Genomic DNA, 25,052 nt, shown 5'->3' on the forward strand with positions numbered 1-25,052 from the left:
TTTCTACTTTCTACTCAACTACATCTCAGAGGGAAATATTAGACTTTTTACTCCACTACATTTATCTGACAACTTTAGTTACTTTACAGATTCAGATTATTAATACAAAATATAATCACATTACAATCAAATTACACATATTACTGGGTGCATTCCATATTTAAAATAATAAATAAATAATTTTTATTATTATTATTATTAGTAGTAGTAATGTTTGTTTTGTGTGTGACTCAGGGAGGGCGGCAACAACTGTCTGAAACTCATTTGGTGAGATCTGGAAAGCTAACAAAAGAAAGAAAAAAAAAAGAGAGAGAGAGAGAGAGAGAGAGAGAGCACACACACAAACACACCTCCTGTCCCTGACACACACACACGCCTCCCTCCCTCAAAGCTCAAATGAAAACTCTGGTGAGTGCAGTCTGGTGAACTTTTCTCTGAGTGACAGACAGACAGGATCTTCTCTGGCTGCAGGACTGAGACAGTTTGACGGACAGATTGAGTCGTGGGATTCATTACAAGTCTGCAGCGATGGGACTATTGTAGCTATGTTAGATAACATATTACCCAGTCATTTATTTTCCATTTTTACCATAAAGTATCTGAGTCGATGGAGCCTGGAGCAGGACGAGACGATGGGATCCTCAGTGCGCTTTGGAGACCGAGGTTTGCTCTTTTAAACTTTCTTTTTCTTCTTTGGTTTCTTTTCTTTCTTCCTTTAACTGATCTTAATTTCTTCTCAAGCGACTTGATTGACAAGTTTGATGATTTTACCGGGCAAATTCATCGATGCAGCCGATTGTGCGCGCGTTTACGCACAGGATCGCTTAAAGGTCCCATATTATAAAAAAGTGAGATTTTCATGTTTGTTTATTATAAAGCAGGCTTAAGTCCTATATAAATACTGTGAAAGTATCAAAACGCTCAATCCACAGGGAGATACACACAGCCCGTATTCAGAAACTCTGCATTTGAAACAAGCTGTCAGGATTTCTGTCCATTTGTGATGTCACAAATATACGATATTTAGACCCTTTACACAGATTTAAATGTAAAAATTCTAAGTGTCCCAGTTTATTCCTGGTTGCAGTGTATGTGAATGTCATCAGCTGACAGGAAGTACACATGGACCCAAGCTGTTGCCCAGCAACGCAATTCTGTTGCATTTCGTCGCAATTCCGTCGAAATGCGCTAAAACAGAGCGTTTCAGACAGAGGGTAAATACAGGCATATTCAGACCGACAGTATGAGGAAAATAAAGTTTTTTTTGAACAATAAAGCATGTAAACATGTTCGAGTAGAAACACAAAATGCAAGTATGAACCTGAAAATGAGCGTAATATGGGATCTTTAAATAAACATGTTAATACGTGCTGCTGATGGAGGGGGATCACACATGTATATAGATTTTGCTTCATGTAGGCTAAAATGTAATGTTTCATATCATTATTGTTATTATAATTCTACAATATAACATTGTGATCTTCCCCTATAATAATTCAGTATTATTCCTATATAATGCGTCCTTTCTCATTATAGTGAACTAATAACTATTATTTAATACACACCAAAAGTTGCATCCCCACTGTGATGCATTTCGTCAGGTGTTTGCATGAAATGATCACGTGGTTTCCCCCAGTTCACATCAGAGATGACTTGTGAGGAAATTTGGACGAGTTGGGGTGACTAATATAGAAGCCGGTTGTAAAAATGCACCATGTGCGCAGAAATGACGTACGTCTAGGCCCGAGGCTGGACTTCATAGCCAGTGTAATTACATTCTAACTCAGCTTAAAGAATAAACTTATAAACGGATTACTGCCGGAGGAGGAATGTTTCAATATTGGCCCCTGAACCATGCAGGCTTTGCTTCTGGCAGCGCCTGTGGTTACAATCTTAAAAGAGAAACAGAGACTGACAGCACGATGAATGGGCTTAACTCCATTTCTTTTATTAAAAGTTGTATTTTAAAGGCTGTGTAAAACTCAATTCTGTTTCTCTGAGCCCAGAGCTTTGTTAGAACTTGGTGACATATTGCAGAGTTCAATTAATTAAAGAAAATGGGACTTAAAGAGTGAACAAATGAAAGCTATAAGCTGCACACAGGTTAGGCCCGCCCTACATTTAAACAAGACATCTAAGGCCACAGGTAGCTGAGGTATTACTTGCGGTTTAGCCTTCAGGACTTCAAAAGACACTCCTCATGACTATTCTGAACTGTCAAAACATGTCCATAAAACCTAACTCAGCCTGGGGAAGGGCCCTATACTGTTGTGGCTGCTTGCACGGTGACCCCCGCGGCTCCATGGATGTTGGCCGACCTTTGTTGACCTCTGCAGGGTGGCGGGGTTTTCTCGCAAGCTGAAAGCTACGGAGGCAGGATTTTGAAAAAAAAAAAAAAAAAAAAAGCAGCGGAAATGCCTCTCTCTGCCGGCTTTTCCTGCGGGAAGCAGCAGAACTGTGATCTAAACTTGGAAAGTGACGACAGGACATGGACAGGAACTCCAGACATTTCCCAGATATGCTGCCCAGTGGGCTTCATTGTTCTGTTGACACCATTCATTTCTGGAAATGGGCTTCACTCAGTAACGTACACCAAGGAGATCTTTCAAATCTTCATCTCTTGTTGGGTGAGACTAACGTATAGTTTCCGTCCAATATTCAAATACAAATCAAAGATTTCCCACAGTGCTCTGTTTTGATCGAATCCCACAATCCAACTATCCAACGAATTCTCATCCCAACTCGTCACATACTGACGCTTTGTCTGTCCCCTTTGCCGTCAGTCTTTTCGGTCGCAGTAAACACATGCTTAATGTTGTGAGGTAAACAAAACAAGTACTTAGGTTCCGGCAATAAAACCACTTAGTAAGGTTTACGAAAAAACAACATTGTTTCGGCTTAAAACTACTACATTTGTACAGTGAAAATGACACTGAACGTTGTGAACACGGGACACGAACGAACAGCCGATTGTAGCGTGACGCACGGGACATGAACAGCAGTCTCCTGGATATATGCCCTGTGTTTGTTGGACCCATCTACATCCCCTCTCGCCCACCCTGTGTGTCTCTTTCACTCTTAAAGCTATGTCATGGGTCATGGGTATCTTAGTCATTCTACAGACAATGACAAGACGTGTGACGTCTAAGAGTACCCCACTCATGTAAACACTCACCTGTCTGCCAATTTGTATCGACAAAAGTTGTCTTACATGGTCTCGACAACATGCGGCTGAGTCACTGCAGAGTTTGCAGCGATGAGACTCAGTCTGTGCCAGTTACAGCTCAGAGTATCGGCTGATACCGTGGCACATAATTAAATCCGCAACATGTCAGTGCAGCACGGGTAGCCTTGTAAAAATGCCTGTGGCAAGAGTGACAAACAGTTGTTTGGTGATGTTCTCCAGAGTTTACGTCTTCAGTCTAAAATGCATTAAATAAACTTATTGCAGAGTACGTGGGCCCCCGTGAAACTACAAATGGTCGCTGTTGCGATTGTTACATTTTCTTTTGTTTCGTTGTGCACAGATGTGTGTCGCAGCAGAGAGTGATCCTGTGTTAGCTGCCTCACCTCAGTAATGACGTAGTGCTAGTGGAAATTGAGGATAAGCAGAATCACACAGGCTTCCTGTCACACAGGCCGAGTACTGGCTTCTCAGTTTGTTCTGTGGTGGTAAATAATTGATACTTTATTAGGGTATATTTAATCTAACTTTAATTTCTATCTAAACTTAATGTCTGTTGGGTTTATTCGTGCTTATAATCTAAATAAATATAATTATAATCTGTTTCCATTGGTATAACATTAATGTGTTGCAAAATCACATCCATGCTCCCATCACACTTTCCGTCATAGCACCACTCTGTGGTGGCTGCAAGTCTTACAGCTATTTTGTGAGACCTGCAAATAGAAGCAGGGCTCCACATAAATGTGCTTCCAAGGTCTCCGGTGTTTTCTGTTGTGGAGCTCAGTGAGTGCTCCCTGAATATAGTACAGCGGAAGTATATTGGGCAAAAAAAAATTCATAAAAAGTCATAGTATAGTATGTCATCCAAAAGGGCATAAAAAATGCATAGTATAGTAAGTCCTAAAAATGTCATTAAAAAATCATAGGATAAAATGGCATAAAAAACATCATAGTATAGTATGCCATAAAAATTCATAAAAAAAAGTCCTAGTAAAGTATGTTGTAAAAAAGTCATTATAGCATGTCATAAAAATGTCATAAAACTCATAGTATAGTATGTCATAAAAATTGCATAAGAAGTCATTGCATAGTAGGTCATAAAAATGTCACAGTATAGTATACCATAAAAAAGTAATTGTATAGTATTTAGTAAAAAAAAAACATAAAAACGTCATCGTATAGTATGTCGTAAAAAAAGTTATAGTATAGTATGTCATAAAAAAGTCATCGTATAGTATGTCGTAAAAAAGTTATAGTATGTCGTAAAAAAGTCATAGCATTGCATGTCAAAAATGTAATGAAAAAGCATATAAATAATATAAGTATAAGTATAATACCCATATTTTTTGCCCGCTGAATGTTTAGTTTTAATAAGAGCGATGTGTTTAATTTTCATGTCATCATATCTGTCATATCGTCTGTTTGCTCCTCAGGATGTGTGTGTGAAAGTGGACAGACTGGGGTCAGTCATGGAGCCTGAGCTGAACTGCAGCTCCCAGTGTGATTCCCCACTCTGCTTCATCCAGCCAGGAGTCCACAGGCAGGACGGTCTCGACATCCTGCAGAGACTATGCAGTCTCAGCACGGTAATCACACACACACACACACATGTCCAACAATAGCAGACACAGAAATATAGTGCACATATCTTAATGCCATGTAAACAGACAGACATGGACACATGCATGTGTATACATATACTGTACATAGCAGACATAGCTTGATGAAATCCAGCATGGCTGACCAACAGAATATTTTTGGTCCCTCCAAAAGGTCAAAGGGAAAAACATGATCCATATACATACTATGTGGTCTATTATTTTGAAAATCAATCACATTATTCACACAAGGCTGAATTACGTACAATATAATTACATTTATAAATTACTTTTAGTTGCAGTTTTTGTCAACACATCTTCTGCTGTTGATAAACTACGTCTTAAAATTTGGGGAATTTCCATCTTACATCAACGCAAACACCCACACAAATGAAATAAAAATATACTATAAACGTGTTATTTACCACTTGAGAAGTCAGTTCTATAGCAGAGATCTGGAAATGTAATGCTGTTGGGCTGGTGAAGCTATGTTTAGTATCGTGTTAGTCACTGGTGCCTTTAAGAGAAGAGTGAGCGGAGCCCAGCAACATGAGGCGGGCACAAGGTCTAATGTGACTTTCCAAATAGAAACTAGTAGAAGTAGTAGAGCCGCTGTGTCAGGGAACACAAAAACTCCTACAGACTCTTTCCCTCTCCGTGCTACACCACATAAAAGTGAGGTAAGTTGACTCTTTGATTTCTTTCACGCTTAATGATGTTAATTTAAGCATTCGTCAGTCTCAAAGTGCAGATCTTCACCTAAGGGGGGGGAGGGAACACTGAGCTATGTTTGCTTTGTTATTGTAATGACTTAATGACTTAATGTATTTTAATGTACTGTTTTATTTAATTTTAATATCTTAACATACTGTCTGTTGAACTCAGTGGGCATGTAATCTGTTCAGCTAGAGTGAAGTGTCCTATGATGAAATGTAACACCGTGCATTTGTTACTATTCATAGACGTAGGCACAACTGTTTCTAAACCTATAGTATAGTGGAAAGAAAAAATACATGGACCAGAGCCAACTTCTTCCATAAAATCCCACCTGCTTTTCTCTTTGGATGTGTTCCCAGATATGGCTACCGCTGGCAGTGTGCTGACTGAGGAGCAGCTCCTTTGCCCCATCTGTCTGGATCTGTTCAACCAACCGGTCTCCACTCCATGTGGCCACAACTTCTGCAGGGATTGCATACAAGGGTACTGGCACAGCGCTAACCTGTCGCAGTGCCCCATGTGCAAGCAGAAGTTCTACAAGAGGCCTGAGCTCAAAGTGAACACCTTCATATCTGAGGTGGCTTCTCAGTTCAAGAAGTCGTTGGAAAAGAAAAATGCAGATGAAGCATGTACCATGGACCAGTATTCAGGCCATAAGGGAGAGGTTTTGTGTGATGTGTGTGTTGGAAAAGGAGTCAAGGCTCTTAAATCGTGCTTGGACTGTTTGGCCTCCTTCTGCGAGACTCACCTGGAGCCCCATCACGTTCTAGGCACCTTCAAGAAACACCACCTGATCAACCCCATGATGAACATGCAAGACAGAGTGTGTAAGAAGCACGAGAAACTCCTGGACCTGTTCTGCAACACTGACCAGACTTATGTGTGTCAGATGTGCATTAAGAAAGACCACAATGCTCATCACACTGTACCTATACAGGACGAGAGCAGAGACAGGAGGGCTCAGATTGGACGGATAAACGCAGAGGTGGAAAAAATGATTCATAGCCGACTTGAGAAAGTCAGCGAAATCAATCAAGCTGTCCAGCTCAGTACAGGAAACACAGAAAGAGAGATCGAGGAGAGTTTGCAAGTCTTCAACAATCTGCTCCACATTGTCCAGAGAGGCCAAGCGGAGGTAGTGGAGGTGATAGGCGCAAAGCAAAGGCAAGTCGAAGGCCGGGCCCGAGGACTCGTCGCGGAGCTGGAGCAGGAGATCGATGAGCTGAGGCGGAAAAACACTGAGCTGGAGCAGCTCTCACGCACCGAAGATGACCTGTACCTCATCCAGAGGTGTCCAGCTTTCTCCACGCCGCCAACCACGAAGGACTGGTCCGACACCTGCGTAGAGAGTGCCGTATATGTGGGCACGGTGAGAAGAGCAGTCAGGAGGGTAGCGTGTCAGCTTGAGGAGACGGTAAAGGCTGAGGTGAAGAGGCTGTGTGAAACCGAATTTCTGAGGGCTCAGCAGTGTGCTGTGGATGTGACTCTGGACCCTGACACAGCTCATCCCAAACTGGTGCTGTGCAAAAACAAGAAGCAGGTCTATCACGGTGACGTAGCGCTGACCCTCCCGGACGACCCAGGAAGATTTTACCCCGGCGTCAGCGTTTTGGGAAAGGAGGGTTTCTCATCTGGCAGGCTGTACTATGAAGTCCAGGTGAAAGGCAAGACAGAGTGGGATATTGGAGTCGGGCTTCAATCCGTCAACAGAAAAGGAGGGAATATGCTAAACCCTGAAACAGGCTATTGGGCCCTGGGGATGAGAAAGGACAAGAGCTACTGGGCCCTCAGCAGCACTCCTATCCGTGTGCCGCTGGTCGGGAAGCCCCAGAGAGTCGGGGTGTACGTGGATATGGAGTGTGGGCAGGTTTCATTTTACAACGTGGAGTCTGCTTCTCATATCTACTCGTTCACCGGATACTCATTCAACGAAAGACTCTTCCCCTACTTTAACCCTCGGCGCAATCATGGCGGAGTCAACTCTGCCCCTCTGATCATCTCGCCTGTCAACGTCTGAAATTTCAACTCTTCCTGTTGCTTAAGTGCTTTAACTATTTTTTTTTAATCATTTTTCATTTTCAAATGAAGGTCCAGCGTGATGTTTGCTGCTCTGTTTGCCTTAATAAAGTTTGTCTACCCATCTGAATCCTGTGTACTTCTTTTTGTTGCTTTTACTATAATTTACAAAACGGAGGGTTCAGAACATAAAAACAATAATCAAATAATGTATATGAGCTACACCTGTAATATCTTTGACTTGATTTTAAAGGGTTTACATGTGTGTGTGCAGATGGCGGTGGAGCTCCCACGGCGGTCTCTCTCCCCGGTGTTGAGCGCTGTGGTGTGGACGCTGCTCTCCTGTGGCATCCTGCTGGCTTTCTGCTTCCTCCTCTTCACCCTGCGCTTCAAAAACAACAGGTAGGCCACAAGGAGAAACATTACCATAAGCACTAAAAAGATATTTACTGAATTAACTGATTTGTATGTTTGCTGTATTATCAGGATAGTCAAGATGTCCAGTCCCAACCTGAATATCCTGACTCTCTTTGGAAGCGTCCTCACCTACAGCAGCGGCTTCCTGTTTGCCGTCGGGGAGCAATCACACTCACAAGGTGGAGCGTCCACAACCGTGCTACAAGTGAGCCCCACAGTCTCCCTCATTGCTTCATTATATTGTTGGATATGTCGTTGTTGGATAACCTCAAAGTGCTCTCCCCTGCAGGCTCGAATGTGGACTCTTTGTGTCGGCAGCACCCTGGTGTTTGGCCCAATTTTGGGGAAGACATGGAGACTGTACCGGGTGTTCACCCAGCGAGTGCCTGACAAGAGAGTGGTAGGCATGCTCCCTCTCTGTTTCCAGCATCGACGACCTTATGTTTTGTCTTTATTTGTGTTACCCAGGCGATCCAGGATGCATTAATTAATTTCTAAATGTTTATTTCAGAGGCTAGTTTTTAAGATGAACGGTCTTGATTTGAGAAGATTTGAATAAAAGCAGCAGATGATGTATGACACATATTATCAGGCCAAGATCCACTGATCCTTATTCAACATGTATACATTAAATCTTCTCATCTTCTACTTACTACATCCATCTAGGATGTCATGTTTTTGGTCAAATTATGGCACATGTATCCCAATATTTTATTTGACTCTCCGATGAAGACACGATAGTCTGTTTGCACAATTAAAGGCTGCAAATCAATCCTTTTTTTTCTCCCCTGGAAAATCCAATATTTTGTATTTTTATGCAAAATTGGATCCACATACAGTACAGAATGATTTTTAAGGATTTAGAAATTTAGAGGATTTCCTCAATTAAACCTCCTTTCAATCATTTTGTTTTATATTATCACTTCCAAAAGAAATATTCTAGACAGTGTTGCCTAACTGGAGTCTCCCAGAGTGATATAGATGAAAATGATTTATAATGATTAAATATGTTGTAAGACAATAACGTGATTGGTGACTTTACTCTCTGTCTCAGATCATCCGAGACATCCAGCTGATGGGCATGGTGGCTCTGTTGATCGTGGTGGACATGCTGGTTCTCACCGCCTGGAACCTCACAGACCCTATCAGGTGTTCACGGTCTGTCGGAGCCGTTGTGAAGGTAGAATCTAACGGTGATTTTGTGGGGAAAAGAAAGTAAAGATTGTTTTGCACTTAAAGTTGAAGTAGGCAGATTGGAGCAAATATGATTAGAATTTTTTTTTTCTATAAAACGGTCCTTATATCCTGACAGTTATCTTAAAAAAAAGTATGTGCCTCTGTGTCCTCTGGTGCTCGTAATGGCATCTGCAAGATTTCACAAACTGGAGGAAAACAACCAATCAGAGCCGAGCTGGAGCCTGCTGTCTCCGAGCAGCTGTCAATCACTCGCAAACTCCGAACAAACTGTCAAACTAGGCAGCGCTGATCAAATATGAATCAATATTCTGTTACTGTAATGCCTATTTCTTGCCTCAAATGTTTTCAGAAACATCTTGTAGTGTACTGTTTAGCTGTAAAATGAAAAAGCAACCATGTTGAAATCTGTTGAGGAAATACCAAGCACCGCCCACCAGCCGGAGGAAACTTTCTCACTTTACAGCTAAACAGTACATCGGAGTTTACGGGTGACAGCTGCCTCCGTTGAGTGAACAGCCAATAGGAACGCTCTCACTCTGAAATGACCCTAGATTTTTTAAAGCCTGAAAACAGAGCCAAGAGGAGGTGCAGAAGTCTAGTTATCTCTCAGAATACTTGAATCACAAGATGCTGAAAGGTTATTATTGAATTTTTGCCCAATGATGCCAAAAATATTCTGCCTACCACTTCAATCGCCAACACGTTTTTTTCCCACCAGATTGTATGGTGATGTCAAATTACGACATCACAAATAAACTTCCTCATCCTCCTACTTTAATGTAATTGATTATAGACATTTTTAACTCACTGATACTATCTATTGTTTCCTGATCTAGGTGGTGGAGAGAGACATTTCCTACTCTTTGTCTCAGCTGCACAGCTGCTCCTCTGTCTACTCTGATATGTGGGTTATCATTATCGCTGTTCAGAAGGTACGTAATCTTTATTCTGCTGAAATGTAATTATACGATAAGTGACTGCTTTGAGTTCCTCCATTGTTATGGTGATATGATTTATTGATTTGCGTTTTCTGTGTCCTTTGTCTTTACTTTTCCCCCGCATTTCTCCTCAGGGTTGTCTTCTCCTCTATGGGACTTATCTAGCCGGGCTGACCAGCAACGTCAGCCACCCTCCAGTCAACCAGTCTCCTACCATCATAACAGCCGTCACTTTGGTCACCCTTTTCTCTGCCGTGGCCGTCCCCGTGTCCACCTTCCTGCAGGCCTGGCCCAATCTGGTCTACAGCACTGTGGCTGGAGCCATTTTCATCTGCACACTGGCTACCAACTGCATGCTGTTTGTGCCTCAGGTAAGAAAAAAGATACAAGATGCATGAAAGAATTCACAAAAAAACGTTTCTAGTTAAGCTTTGGAGAAAGTGCAGGATTTTTTCTTTATCCTCTGACATCTTCTTTTTTCTGAGGATGACGCTCGCAGTTTTGGAGAAAAGCAGAAACCACTAGAGAGATTTTATTTTTTAGGCAGAATGTCAAATCATATAAGATACTATGTCTGGAAACCAGCATTCAGTCAATCAGACAGGCAGAAACTCTAGATAGACAGATGAATGACAGATGTATGACTTTCTCTCTTTGTTTTGTCAGAAGTTGTAAAATCTATGCATGACTGTTCTCTATATGTGTGCCAATCTGCCATGTCTATCGGAGGTGTGTGACTCACACAGAAGGTGTGAATGAGTCAAAACTACGTAGGATGTTGCAAACAGGTTTATGATTCTAAGTGTCTGGCTGTGGGTTTATGTCACAATAAAGGAATGCATCTTCAGTTGAGAGGAAGGAAATGTCTGATCAGTGAGCAATACGCTCCAACACACCTGGTCTAAACGATCCCGTGGGAAATGGTTTACTACTGGTGTGTGTAGCTGAAAGTTAGCGTGACGTGCTGTTTCGCCATCATGCAGCTGACCCAGTGGCGGCAGTTTGAGGAGGACCAGAACAACCCGAGTCAGATGGCCAAGTATTTCAGCAGCCCCAGTAAGAGCCAGCCGTCGGTGTACAGCCAGGATGAGATGTACTACCTGCTGGGGGAGAACAGCTCCATGAAAAAACTCCTTAATGAGGTAGAGTATTGCTTTTTTTTTTAACACAATCTACCATTCAATGAAAAAATCCTAAAATATTCAATAGAATTATTTATGAGTCTGTCTTATGGACCTAGGTCTTGAACTCTCTCATAATGTGATGATACAGTTATTTGTTTTAATTTGTTGTCAATGATCTAGGTTAAACTTAGCTCACCTCCACCTAAAGTGGGCATGTCTGAAAAATGGAGAATCGTGGGTACCCATAGAACCCATTTTCATTCACATATTTTGAGGTCAGAGGTCAAGGGACTCCTTTGAAAATGGCCATGCCAGTTTTTCCTTGCCAAAATTTGGCATAAGTTTGGAGCGTTATTTAGCCTCCTTTGCAAAAAGCTAGTATGACATGGTTGGTATCAATGGATTCCTTAGGTTTTTGTAGTTTCACTCTAGCTTTAAAACTGAGCCTGCTACAACCTAAAAATTGCAAGCTGCGTTAAAGTTAGTGGTTAGTGGCGTTAAAACAAATTGTTGTTATTATCTCGTTAACTTTGACGGCCCTAGTTTTAATCCTCAATTATTGTAACTACAGCTGAGCAGAGCTATTATATATTTTTAATCATCAATTAAATTCAGTCAATGAATTTCTCCAGATTCATTACACATGATTCATTTTAAAGTGAAACCAACTATGGTGTCAACGTGGCAACAATCCCTCAAAAACATGTTGCTGTACAGATTTCACTTTTACTCTTCTCTGTTTTTATTAAGGGGTGTCTGTTAGCTGGGACTTAACCTGTTGCAATAGCATACATTGGAAATTGGCTGACAACATTCTTTAATAGTATTTTTCTCTATATGTTGAAGTGTTTAAGCTTGTGTTTTTTGTTACAATTTCCAGAAGAACGCTGCGATTGACAGTCTCCAGGAGCAGGTGAACAACGCCAAGGATAAACTCCTGCGCCTCATGTCGGCCAGCCGGCCACCCGAGGACCAGGACGTGGACTCTTCCAACAACAACCTCAACTCGTCCTCCACTCAGACCACAGAGCTTCAGTCTGACGGCCCCTCTTCTTCTTCTTCTTCTTCTCTACCTCAGAGAGACATTAAATCCCAGCTCTCGCCACCACATCTCTCCTCCCACCTCGCTGCTGTCACGCCGTCCTCTGAGCCTCCCTTTGAGCCTCCCTCTGCTCCAAGCTCCTCAGCCATTGCTGCTCCCTCTCATCTCCCTGATGGTATTTATAATAACCAGAGAGGTGTCTCTAACTCTGATGCAGCTGGGAAGGGAACAGGGGAGGATCTCAAACAGTCCCTTCAGTCCCCTGGCTTACTCAGGACAGCAGAAGAGACAGTTCACTTTGTCACCTCCCTACAATCCCCTAAAGGGTTAAACCCCTCTCAGGTTGAAACTTTCAACAATCAAAGGGGCCTAACATCCCAGCTGGGACCAAACGCCAGACCTACTGGCTTTGTTAGCAGCGAGCAGTTGCAGGAGATCCTCCAGGAGCTGAGCGTGGACGCAGTCATGGAAATCGCACTTCGATCGCCCGGTCAGACGTTCAGACCGCCCTCCGTACTTTCCCCTCTCTCCCTCCGGACACCACGCTCCCCTCATCCACCTGTCCTCTTCCGCTACCCCAGCATCTCCCCCTACGCGATGAGGAAACGTCGGCCGCCCTTCCACACCTCCAGAAGAGGGATGGCCCCTCCCTGCTTCTACGCGGCGTCAGAAGCCGCTGGTTTTGGGAATATGAGGGACAACTGTGAACACCAAAATCCAGGCAAGCACCCTGACGGGGTCACCATGGATGGTACCCTCCTCCAGTTTCACAACACTGACCTCGAGCTACCGGAGGAGGAGGAGGAGGATGAGGAGGAGGAGGAAGGGAATGAAGTGATAAGAAAACGTCAGAGGCGTATTTCAAGGTCCCATAGATGTCCAGTCTTCCCCCGCGCAGATCACACATCAGCTCCACCTAATGTGGAAGCAGGTGGTGATAATGAGCAGCACCGCAGACACATTAGAGACTCCTGTGGGTACTGGGACTCTGACTCCAGCAGCTCGACAGACTACTGTTACTACCACCGTCCCTACTGTGACTCCTGCCTGCAGCGAGGCTCTCTCCTGTCCACGGACAGCTCCTCAGACTCCTCTGACAGCGAGTACGAAGGCTACCCCAGCCTGTACCGCTCCCCACACCCGGTGGTGTTCAAAGAAGACATCAAACCCACCTTTGTATGAGCACAGGTTTACTGCACTTTACGCGTTCATCCATTTCCACCACTTGAATTCTTGCCCGTCGTTTCAAAATTAGCAGGCACAAAGTTCATTGTGCATAATGTGCGTCTATCATGGGAGATCATTTGACTGGAGCTTTCAGTAGGAATGTGTTTTGCATTCTGTATGAAAAGAGCATTGTTCTTCTTGAATCACCGTGGGACAGTATTTCTTTTATTAGATTTATGAAAACTCACAATGCTGTTTACTTTTTAATATTACTCGTGGCATTATTTGTATATTTCTGCTGTCAGATGAATTCCCTTACATTCCAAAAAATGTCTGACTTTTAGAGTAACAAATAAAAAAAATTAAAGGTTTTTCACAGAACAGTTGAAATGTGCACCGTATTAGCTATTGTGCAAATGCTGTATTTATTTTGATATTTATAATAACATGTTTTTTGGTGTACAGAATTACTTTCTGCACCCGTTTTTATTGTTTTACATGGTCATACACATTCTTGTTATGTCATTTCACTGAATGGTCTGCAATTTGCTATAATTTTCTCCTACATTGCCTATACAATGCTCTACACTTGCTCCAATCTATAGCTGGTTTACGAAACACCACGGCCACACCGTCAGAGCGACTGGAGGAAACGGTCACTGCTATTGCCTTAACACGCTTCCTCATTTTCTCCGTATTGCTATCCTGACTCATTAAGAGTATTTAATGTGCAAAGGTCATCATTATGGAGTGTGTGTGCGTGAGAAAGAAAGAGTGCCCTGCTTGCCCTTTCATTTCCAAGCCCTGTTTTTTCTTTCAAAAGAAACTTCACACCACTTCATGTTTATTCTGCATCTTCTCCTGTTTCATACAGTGAAGCCACGGCAGCATGAACAGCCAAACAGAAAGAGTATAAACCACTGGCTTCATGTACGCCCGGATTAACCTGCTATGGGGCCACGGGGCAAAAATGAGTCCCTGTTAAGCCTCCACACTCATATTCTCATTGTGCCCAGAGTCCTACCATCTGTATTTCTCTGCTGTAACACTACCTTGCCTCAGGTTTTTTACTGTACGTCAGTTAGTTTTCATGATATTCCTGCAACAGAGACAAAAACAGAGCATTACTCCCCCTCTTTTTTATATCTCTCTTCCCTGTCTTGGCCTCTCTCTCTCACTCCCTCCCACTATCTCCTCTCTGTCTCTGTATTTTTTTCTTCCGCTAATGGGAAAGTGTGTGTTTGCCGGAGGAGGTGTTGCTATGAAGGGAAAACAGCGCCTTGCGTTACTTCTGCTCTGCTGCCTGTTTTTGAGACGCTCTCTGTTCTGCATATGAACCATTGAAGGGCAGCCTGGGAGAAATTCCCTTTGATACGGAGCATAACAGAATATAAATAAACCACACAAAAGACAGACTACCAGCATCGCTGTGCAGGAGGAAAGACTTTCCTGCCAAGTGACCTGCATTCTGTTCAAGATGGGGAACACTGACATGTTGAGGAATTGTTGAATAAAAATAGTTGTCAATCAATCATGTTTCTTTCTTAAAATAATAACACAATACTCCATGGCTATCCACTGCATCCTTGGACATGTATTACATAATGAATAAGAGAGGGAGATTAGTTCACCCCCAGGCACCCTTTATAATAGATTAATAAGTTGAAACTAATGACTTTATTAATGGTTAATAAGGTTTATTTACTAATGGTTTGTTGTTTAGTTAAAAGCCATTAATATGATTTTTTTAGGGTTGCCAGATTGTGAAAAATCCCTTTGACTTATTGGACCATTGCAAAATGTGTTTCTGTGGATACAGACCAAAGTTGATTTATTCACATTTATCTAGGGCTGTGAAAAACTCAAAATTTTGGCGAGGAAAAAGTGGCATGGTCATTTTCAAAGGGGACCCTTGACCTCTGACCTCAAGATATGTAAATGAAAATGGGTTCTATGGGTCAGAGTCTCCCCTTTACAGACATGCCCACTTTATGATAATAACATGCAGTTTGGGGCAAGTCATAGTCAAGTCAGCACACTGACACCTGACAGCTAATGTTGCCTGTTGGGCTGCAGTTTGCCATGTTATGATTTGAGCATATTTTTTATGCTAAATGCAGTACCTGTGAGGGTTTCTGGACAATATTTGTCATTGTTTTGTGTTGTTAACTGATTTCCAATAATAAATATTTACATACATTTGCATAAAGCAGCATATTTTCCCACTCCCATGTTGATAAGAGTCTTAAATGCTTGACAATTCTCCCTTTATGGTACAGATAAAAAAAATGTGCGATTAATTTGCGCTTAATTACGATTAATCATGGGATTAATCATGATGGGACAATCATGCGATAATAATCGCGATAAAATATTTTAACTGATTGACAGCCCTAATATAAATTTAAAAAAATGAATTGGTATTAAAATAGTATAAATATGAGAGTAGTGGAAAAAACAACAATGAAAGAAGAAACTGCACTTAATTTACAAAGGAAAATATACATTTGTATATATACAATGTGTACAACATCACTGCAGCATGTCACTGTAAGTTGTGGTGCAAAGAATTGAGGTCGGCTTAGTCCTGGGAATAAGGGTAGTTCACAGGGAGTGATTTAGTGATATGATAAATGATTTATTTACCATTAATAAAGCAATTTAATTCTTAATAAAAGGCACCCTATTAGAAAGTATAAGCTACCACATAAAAGATGAAGATGTAGGGGTGAAATTAACCTGGATACAGAGTTGTAGTGACAAGGCAGCCATGCATATATGCATACACACATTATTAAAATTACTAAGCATTATGAGACTAATACATGGATGTGCCAGAGGCTGCGAGTGTGGAAGAAGAGAGATAGTGTCAGCTCTGTCCACAGAGACAGGTGGAGACAGAGCAACATTTACTGCTACAATGTAGCACATAATATGAAGAAATTAGGAAAAAATTCTTTACAAAAGTTAAATGTAAAGTCCAAGATTTTGATTCCCTCTCTGACCAAAATAAAATACAACATCTACTTGGAGAAAATAGTGTCATCAGCATAGAAGCTGTAGGATATGTCAGTGCATGTCACAGCCTAAGAGACAACCACAACAACAACAACACATAATAGATGTAACTCACACTCTGCCTTTTATTTACTCCTCTACTTCATGTTTTTTAAAAAAAAATTTTACATTCATCCTTTGATATTGCAATATATTTTTATTAATTGCTTTTTATTTGTTTGTTTGTTTTATTGACACAACAAACATTAATTACTTCTTTATTGTTTTCTTCTATTTACATGCATATTATTTTTAAATATCTATATATTGTAATTTGCTTAATGAACTGTATAAGATAAGATAAGATAAGATATTCCTTTATTAGTCAAGCAGTGGGGAAATTTGCGGTGTACAGCAGCAAAGGGGATAGTGCAAAAAACAAGATGCATCAGCTAACACAGTAAAAAAAAAAGAGCTAAACAAAGTGTTACAAAATATGAACCATTTAAATAGAAGGAAGTATAAAAATAGGAGCAGTATATACAGTATTGACAATAAACAAAGATAAGATAAGATAAGATGAGATGAACCTTTATTAATCCCCGGAGGGAAATCAGGTCTATAAAGTTGTATATAGGATGTATAGTGTAAAGTAAGTGTAAAGTGCGCCAGTGGTTTTAGTCCAAGATGGTTGCAGATAGTGCATGTTTAAAGTTCAAACAGACTATTAACAAAATTGCACAAGTGGAAAATGATATTGCACAGTGAGAATGAATGAATGAATGGAATATGTTTTTGTTTTTATTTTGTTCTTTTTTTATTTTTATTCATTATTGAATTGACACTTTGGCAATATTGTTCACCTGACAGTCATGCCAATAAAGCAAATTGAATTGAATAGTGGACTTGTGTGCTTCTCCTGTGACTAACATAGCAACAGTGCTGCATGACCACTGGGTGCTCTCTCTGTGACAGCTGGGTCCAGTTGAACTGACAGCCGGGTTTCTGGCTCTCCCATTGGTCGAGAGAGCGATCAATCACTGGAGCAGGCCCCGCCCACTGTCCCCGTCGCGGCATGGGGAAAACCCTTTGAAGCCGTGAAGGGGCGGTGCTAAACAACTATGCCATGTGGTGCTCGGAGAGCGGCGTTCTGATTGGACAACGACTCACATAGTCAACGCCCCTTTTTCTGAAGGACACCCTCTCTGATTGGCTAACCCTTCCACCACCAGATTCAGCTATTCAGCTCTGCTATTCTCCATCACGGGTTACGTCAACAGCGTGAACCTCCTTACGTTGAAACGGAGCCGTTGCTGTAACCTTTTACGTGAATGGCGCAGCTAGCGACAAAAGACAAGCGAGCTCTGAAACCCTATGGGGAAGGAATAAAAAAAAAGAAATTCAGTAACCATACCACCGCTCTCTTGTAACCTAAAGAAGCATCATTTTGTGAGGAGGTCGAGGACGCCGACATTTAACGGCAACGTAGGGCGGATTTTTGAATCAGCGCGGAGCCGTTAAAAACCGTTGAAGAAGACTGTGTCAACGGGCAGATTTTTTCCGTTGGTTCTAGGGGGTATATATAAGCGAGGGAGCCGCCATGGCAGCCGGATCACTGAGCCTCCACATCGGGATATGAAGAGGAAACTGTGTCCACGAAACGTCCAATAAAACATTAACATTTGATCTTAACATCTTCATCTTTGTGAAAGTCTGCTACCCAGAAAGAATTGGGTTGTTTTAACCGGCGTGGGGCCCACAGAGGAGAGGCCAGATTCATGACTATTTTAGTCGGAGACGTGTCTTCAGAAGGCCCGCGGAGAGAGAGAGAGAAAACCTGGAATATGCTGCTCTGATTCACCGCTTTGGTGGGCAAAGAAAGGCTTAGGTTTATTAGAGGGTTGAAAAGAGAAGAGGAGCTTTTTAACCCTGTCAGTTACATATAGTGGGATTCATTTCATCCTTTTTTTTTTTTGGATGAGAAGGTCCGGCGGATCGATCAGCCCTCTGGCCGTTTAGCAAGTCACAGTCGAGAGAGAGGAGAGCAGAATCTTTAGGGGGGATCGGATCGGGATCATGTCGGGTCGGCCCAGGACCACATCCTTCGCGGAGAGCTGCAAACCAGTGCCGCAGCCCTCTGCTTTCGGCAGCATGAAAGTCAGCAGTAAGTACAACCAACACCCTGTGAGCCTATACAGCACCTTTCTATCCTGCAGTATGTGTCTCTCTCTAGCTGAATGTCTACCTCATACTAGCCAGGCTGTGTCAAGTGAGCATGACGTTAGCTTAGCTTTAGCCGCTGTCATATATGTCTGTGTCACTGGCCGGTGCTGTGCTCTGACGCGCCGGTCAGCCAGCAGCCAGCCTGACCAGGGTTAGTTAGCAGGCCGCGCCGGGCAGGGCCAGGCCAGAGAGGAAGGTATAGGCTTTGGCACAGACCCAGGTTAGCCCTCTCTTTGCACCGCAGATCCTGTCTTTGATTGCATGTGTCGATTCGATCTCCTAGCTGGTGTTACTACATAGCACCATGCAGTAATTGAGTTAAAGCTGATAGGGTCTATTACGCAACTGTCAAAGCGGAAGGTGCGCCCATATAGTTGATCCCTGAGGAGGGGGTGCTGGTTCACTGATCCTATATAGTCTTATGTCGACATCATCAGACATCGCGACGACTGGAGGGGGAGTGTGACACCCAGTGTGTGACACCCATCAGTGTGACACCCAGTATCCTGTTCATGAAGCCACAGTGGTGGCACCGTGCCAGAGGTGCTGGTTGGTTATAGACTGGCTGCACAGATGGAGTTGGTCCATTACACACATCACCTTTTAATTTCCTCCTTTATAACACCTCTGCTACTATTTTCGAGGCATGTCACACTCTCTCACCTTTCCACTGCCTGTTAACATGTCTAATTTCCTCTTTACAAACTTGGCATCTGATGGACATGTGTGCCATCATAGTTCTTAGAGATATTCAGGTGTCCCTATTAGAGCTGGACTATATGATGATCTGTACTAATATGGTGTTATGAGTAGGGATGCACCGATCTAACTTTTTCCAGTCCCAATACCGATAGTGATAGCTGGGCTTTGGGTATCGGGCCGATACAGAGTATACCAATCTGATAGCTGTGTTTAAATAATAAGCTGTATGCTTCACTGGTTGGAAGTGACTGGGATCATTATTTTATGTGTAAGGCAACATCAGACTTGACTTAAACATTGCTTTCCTTTGTAAAACAAAATGTGACCAATACATACATATATATAAATGTGTTTAATTGTTCTTCATTATTAAAGTAATGAATCGTACACCAGCAACTTGGTGGAAAATCTTCAAAATTAACAAGAATTACAATTCAAATGTAAAACCTTTTTATTGTAGTAAAATTTAAACAAGAATTCAAATTCCAGTGTATAATGTATGTAGTATATAAACATAGAGCTGAATTGAATAAATCGGCCCCATTGTCACCGATATCCGATCCAGCTATTTGAATCAGTATCGGCCCGATATCTGATCCAGTATCGGTATCGGTGCATCCCTAGTTATGAGACTAGATATCTAGCTACTAGATATGGAAGTTTATTATATAGCTTAAATTAATGTCGCAGTTGTTTCACAAAAAAATAGTTTATTAGAGCGTTCTGGCTTAGTGAAATGAATTATTGATGATAATATCCACATTATTAATGACCGTCCTGGCTGCAGACATCTACTGTACCTACTGTTTCTTATCTTGCATGCAGGCACACATTTGGGTGTGTGTGTGGAGCAAAAATGAGGCTGTTAAGGAATGCATGTGATCGTGATGTGTGTTAGTGGGGTTAGGCTTGAGGCTGAGGCTCTCCTCTGGGCCTCGTCACTGGAAACCACTCGGTGGACGAGGACACGCACATGCACACACACACACACACACACACACACACAGGGAGATGCACACCCATCCCAAATCTATCTTGCCCCAGATATGGGTGTTGAAGCATTGGTGTGCTCCTGTCGGTGTGTAATGTTACGTTGCTGTCAAAAGGAGAATGCTCTGCAGTTTAGGAAATGTGGTGCTAGTCAATAAGTCAGCTAAATGTACCGGAGGACTCTTTGGCCTAATTGTTGTTCAGACATAAGCTACTGAATTAGCACCAAATGCGAGGCCGACCTTGTGGGCTTAACATTTCCACGAGCTTTACACCGGCGTTTCGCTGTGGTTTTCTCAACCTGAAAATGTTTTTCTCCAACAGACTCATCTGGTAAGCCAATACATCATTATCAGTCATTAAAGGCTGAGGCTGGAGTCGCCCAATTAATTGTGTGTTAAATAATTAGATTTCTACTAGCAGGTGGTTTTCAGCCCCATAGAGGAAAGTATTTGATTGCATAGATGTCCCCTGTGATAACCCGGTCAATACACAAAGCAGCAGTGATTTCTCCAACTGTATTTTGATTGGAAATAATATGATAATTAGAAACTTTAAAGGACAAGTCTGTGACTTTTCTTTTTCCAACTTTCATTGGATTGAATTAGGCACCATCACATTATTCAGCTCTCTTAAAGGCCCTGACACACCAAGCCGTCAGTCGGCCGTCGGACAGTTTGGGGCCGTCGGTGAGCGTCTGTCAGCCTAGTTATTTTGGTGTGTCCCACACCGTCGGCTCTAGTCTGCCTGTGTCGGAGTTTTTTCGGCCGATTCAACATGATGAATCAAAAATCACTCTGATTGGCGGTTCGGCTTAAACAAATCAGTGCACGAGAAGATAAAGGGACGTGAGGAAAGCAAGCAAACGAGTAAAGTCGAGACTAAAAACACAGAAGGCTCTCCTCATTTTTCATCTTCATCTCATCTGATTATTCCAATACACGGATATTTTCACAGCGACAAGGCCATCTGGAATGAAGCTAAGTGGTGAGTGAGAGTGGTGTGAAAATGGTTGGCAGGCGCCGCTTTATTTCGTGTACGTATCATAACAACGGCTTATATATCCGCAGTCATCGGTCTTCCGTTTTCTCTTTTTCAATGACGAATACAGACTGCCGCCGCCTGCTGGTGTGGAGAGTTATTTCATCTCACGCAGGGGCAGAACGTACGTGGTAGTTGGGAGATTGGGAACATTTCTATTGCCTCTCCACGGCTCTCAACATGGCGGACAGCGCAACAGTGCAAAAAATGGCGAAAGTGCTGACAGAGATAATAGTGAGGGAGAACCGAGGGGTGGGCGGTAAGCTTCCGCGACGATGCTGTCGTTCCGGACGGCGTTATCAGCTGTGACCGCCGTATGAGAGCAGTGCGGAGCGGCGGCTGTGAGCTAGCCAATTCAGGCACGCTCAAACGCACGAACATGCACTACAAGGCACGCGTGGCTGGCCCGGCTATGTCAACAAAGCACAGAGATGCTTGGATTACAACACACCAGGGTTTGAAATTAACTTTTAACATTTTTTTTTTTTGTCTGCCATTCAGACATTTCATATGCCACTTTTGAAATTCATGCGCTAAATGAAGGAATAACATTTTAGATCTGATGTCATTCAATGTTTGATATATTTTACACAAAAAAAACCATTATATGTAGTACACTACGAGATGTTTCTGAAAACATTTGAGGCGAGAAATAGGCATTAAAGTAACAGAATATGAATTCATATTGCTATCGTAAGAATAGTGGGTTTCCTATCAACAAGTGACCACAGAAAATTATATAGACTATTTAAAAAACAATGTAAAAACAGATTTGTCATTCAGAGAAACACGATTGCAGTTCCAGCTGTGACATGATTGTACTTTGGACTGAATTTATATAACGTCATATCACCTCGGTATCTACCTAGACATGGTTTCTCCTCCTCTCATATATGTCATTACCCTTACCTCCACCATCCCAATACACACACACCTTCACTCATATGTGTGTGAGTAACTTGGCCGGTTATCTTAAGCAGCTGTAGTCAGTGTGTATGATCCTGGAGAGAACGCTCTTACCCCTCCTACACAGGCAGACAAGAACACACATACATACATTTGCACACCCACGAGCACTCTTTGGTTTTGTTTTTGGGGTGAGGCAGCTGGCCAAGAACAATGAGCGGCCTGTTTAGCATTTCAAAGCTGCAGCTCTCCCTGTTTCCCCCTTTCCTCTCTGTCCCTCTCTCACGTTTTTGCAAGTGATGATGGGAACAAAATGAACCAATTATACCCTCTGATTCCAAATGAAACGGAAAGGACGAAAAACCAGCAGAATCACTCGCAGGGTTTAAAAAAAAAGAGAGCTGAGTTTTGATGGATGGATACACGAGAAGATGATCAATCTCCGGGCAGTCCGTTGGGTGTAGTCAGTGTGGTGGCAGGGCTCTGCTGCAGGCTGCACACCACTGTGATATCTAAAATCTAACCACCCACATCGTGTCTGGTTAAAAAAAACAACCCACTGATACCTTGATGTCTTGAGCCAAGCATTGCTCAGCCAAATGTTTCTGTGTCAGCGATGACATTCCTGTGACTGGATGTTCCAGTAATGGAGTGAATTATCTCATCAGCCTTGCAACAGTGGTGGAGCACTTTGCATGAGTGCCTGCACGCATTAACACAGCACGTCCTTTTGCTTTGTTGTCCAGGAATTTAACAAATCTCTTCATACACAAAACGTGACTTTGCCCTGCAGTCCAGTCAGTTACATTCTGTGCATTTTGTAGTCTAAGAGCTATTATGTATGATAGTAATCAGCCTCAGTGTTTTTAAGTCCCGGCACGTGTGATATTAGCATTTAACTGCGATAACTAAAACATGCTGTATAAAGGATTGTATGCATCACATTGACAGTTTGGCAGGTGTGCATTCTGTGTGACGTTGACTCGTAGTGATTCGACATGAATGGTGTGAAAATGATCCCTCATCTTGCAGTATATACATGAATAATGTCACCACTACAACCTGATAACGTCTCATAGATTAACATTGCAAATTATTACCGCTAGAGTACCTCGAAAGTGGGTGGCTCACGTCAGAGGATTCAAGTATTAAATCTTTGCTGTGAGTTCTTTGCTTGGACTCCTTTTGTCAGAGAAAATACACGTGTGTGTGTATATATACAAGCTCCCAAAGAAAAACAAGATTCTGTCAAAACCGAGTATTTGGCTGGACTGCGTATGGTCAGTCTGTGAATGTGTAGCTAAATTGTTACACAAATAGTCAGTGGTCATGTATCTAATATTAAATCCAGCGCTGCCAAGAAGTGAAAGTCTATTGTCCAGCACCCAGCAGCAGAGCTATGCTTCCGCCATTTGGGACTGAAAGCGACTACCGGACGCCTAAAAAGTGCTGTACAAAAGTAAAACAAAATTATTTCTATTCTATTGTCATATTCTACCGAAATGGCCTGTGTTGAACAATAATATATTATAAATATAATAAGCGTTTTCAGTCCAAAATGGCAGCAGCAACTGTTGTTAAAAAAACACCGGAGATTCGTCTCTTTGCTTCTATACTCTTTGACTAGGGGACGCACTGCTCCACTCCAACTGGCTGTTCAAGCGGTGACGTACCCTATCGTGGAATTGCACCTGATTGGTCCCTGGTTTTCTGCTTGATGTTTCAAACAGGAAACAACATGGCGACCTGCTCATGACTTTGTTATTACGCCTAAACAATCCACCAAAATCTACTTCTGAAAAGATCGCCTAATTTCACAGCTTGGTCCAAGTTTCGTTAGGCAGACGCATCGCGCTGGACGGGCTCGTTTGCATAAAGGACTCCCCCCCCCTCCAACCCCCCCCAACGGCCAATGAGGAAACTTCAACACTCTGCCAACCAGTCATGTAACTTCATCACTCATGTTCTCGTGTTCAGATTGCAGAGCATCTGCAAACGGTTTGCCTCAGTATTAAGAGATCCCGTCATATCGGGTGTCAATCTCGAGGCAGTTTTTTTTATTATACAGTATTTTTTTTTTAACACCAAATCAAACGTGCTAATAATGATGGATTGTTTGGGCATAATATATCTTGAAGAGTGGGCCCACTGTTTGCGTGCCAGAACGTCGGTGTGCTGCTACTTCTTGTAATAAAAGATTTATGGGCTCAAATAAGGCTCAATAAAATCTTGAGCTGTGCAATTTGAAGTAATTTCAAAGCCTGTGATTGTATACCACCGTTGTGAACCTGTAATAAAATGCTGCATGTAAAATTCAAGTTTGTACATGTGTAGAAAAGATTTGCTGTCAAATGTATTTTGCGTCAGGAAAATACACCAACAATTTGTCTACCAATAATTGAACTCATATGTTGGCAGTGAATGTTTGGTTCTTATACTTCAATCCTATTGCTTGATTTAATGCATCATTTCATTCTGTATTTAGACAAACACAGATTCATTTGGTAACTTTGAATGATACCCAGGCCCCACACGTGTCCTGCAACTGCTCAACAATGGCGTTTTTCTGGCCCCGTTGTGTGCACGCGTTGTGGCGTGAGCTAGTCTGGTGACCTGGATCGACTATTGGCGCCTCTGGCTAAAAGTTGCAGCAGCTGTGTCACTCTGTAGCCGAGTGATACAGCATATGTACGTGAAATCATGCGCTGTGATTTCTCACACCAATTATGTTCACACGGCGGGCTAATTGACAAAGTAATTATGGCAATGCTGCAAGCACATGTTGCAAGG

At 42.3% G+C, this 25,052-nt stretch overlaps 3 protein-coding genes across 8 annotated transcripts in view; all 3 read left to right on the plus strand.

Annotated features, from left to right (window-relative positions):
• Positions 1 to 405: 405 nt before the first annotated feature.
• gpr156 (G protein-coupled receptor 156) lies at positions 406 to 14,934 on the plus strand. 4 transcript variants are annotated; one of them, XM_037790549.1, is made up of 10 exons: positions 406 to 663; positions 4,621 to 4,773; positions 7,793 to 7,920; positions 8,005 to 8,140; positions 8,225 to 8,335; positions 8,990 to 9,115; positions 9,969 to 10,064; positions 10,205 to 10,441; positions 11,054 to 11,212; positions 12,075 to 14,934. In XM_037790549.1, exons 2-10 carry the CDS (start codon positions 4,657 to 4,659, stop codon positions 13,416 to 13,418), a joined length of 2,454 nt encoding a protein of 817 aa, XP_037646477.1. In that variant the 5' UTR covers positions 406 to 663; positions 4,621 to 4,656; the 3' UTR covers positions 13,419 to 14,934. The 4 variants fall into 4 exon arrangements, with proteins under 4 accessions (XP_037646477.1, XP_037646475.1, XP_037646476.1 ...); XM_037790547.1 differs by having other exon boundaries at positions 8,005 to 8,335; XM_037790548.1 differs by lacking the exons at positions 406 to 663; positions 4,621 to 4,773 and having other exon boundaries at positions 7,573 to 7,920.
• Positions 5,356 to 7,646, plus strand: LOC119500700 (zinc finger protein RFP-like). Its single transcript, XM_037790550.1, has 2 exons — positions 5,356 to 5,465; positions 5,862 to 7,646. Exon 2 carries the CDS (start codon positions 5,864 to 5,866, stop codon positions 7,517 to 7,519), a length of 1,656 nt encoding a protein of 551 aa, XP_037646478.1. The 5' UTR covers positions 5,356 to 5,465; positions 5,862 to 5,863; the 3' UTR covers positions 7,520 to 7,646.
• Positions 14,935 to 17,713: 2,779 nt separating the features above from the next.
• The window catches only part of gsk3ba (glycogen synthase kinase 3 beta, genome duplicate a), a 37,725-nt gene continuing 30,386 nt past the window's right edge, over positions 17,714 to 25,052 (plus strand). The window contains exons 1-2 of one of the 3 annotated variants that reach the window (XM_037789520.1): positions 17,714 to 18,268; positions 18,386 to 18,564. In XM_037789520.1, coding sequence (XP_037645448.1) covers positions 18,477 to 18,564 — 88 coding nt within the window. In that variant the 5' untranslated portion in view covers positions 17,714 to 18,268; positions 18,386 to 18,476. Of the gene's footprint in view, positions 18,565 to 25,052 lie in introns of all 3 variants that reach the window. The other 2 variants (XM_037789519.1, XM_037789521.1) reach the window with 2 other exon arrangements.

The sequence above is a fragment of the Sebastes umbrosus genome, chromosome 13, assembly GCF_015220745.1.
Source record: "Sebastes umbrosus isolate fSebUmb1 chromosome 13, fSebUmb1.pri, whole genome shotgun sequence".
Lineage (NCBI taxonomy): Eukaryota > Metazoa > Chordata > Actinopteri > Perciformes > Sebastidae > Sebastes > Sebastes umbrosus.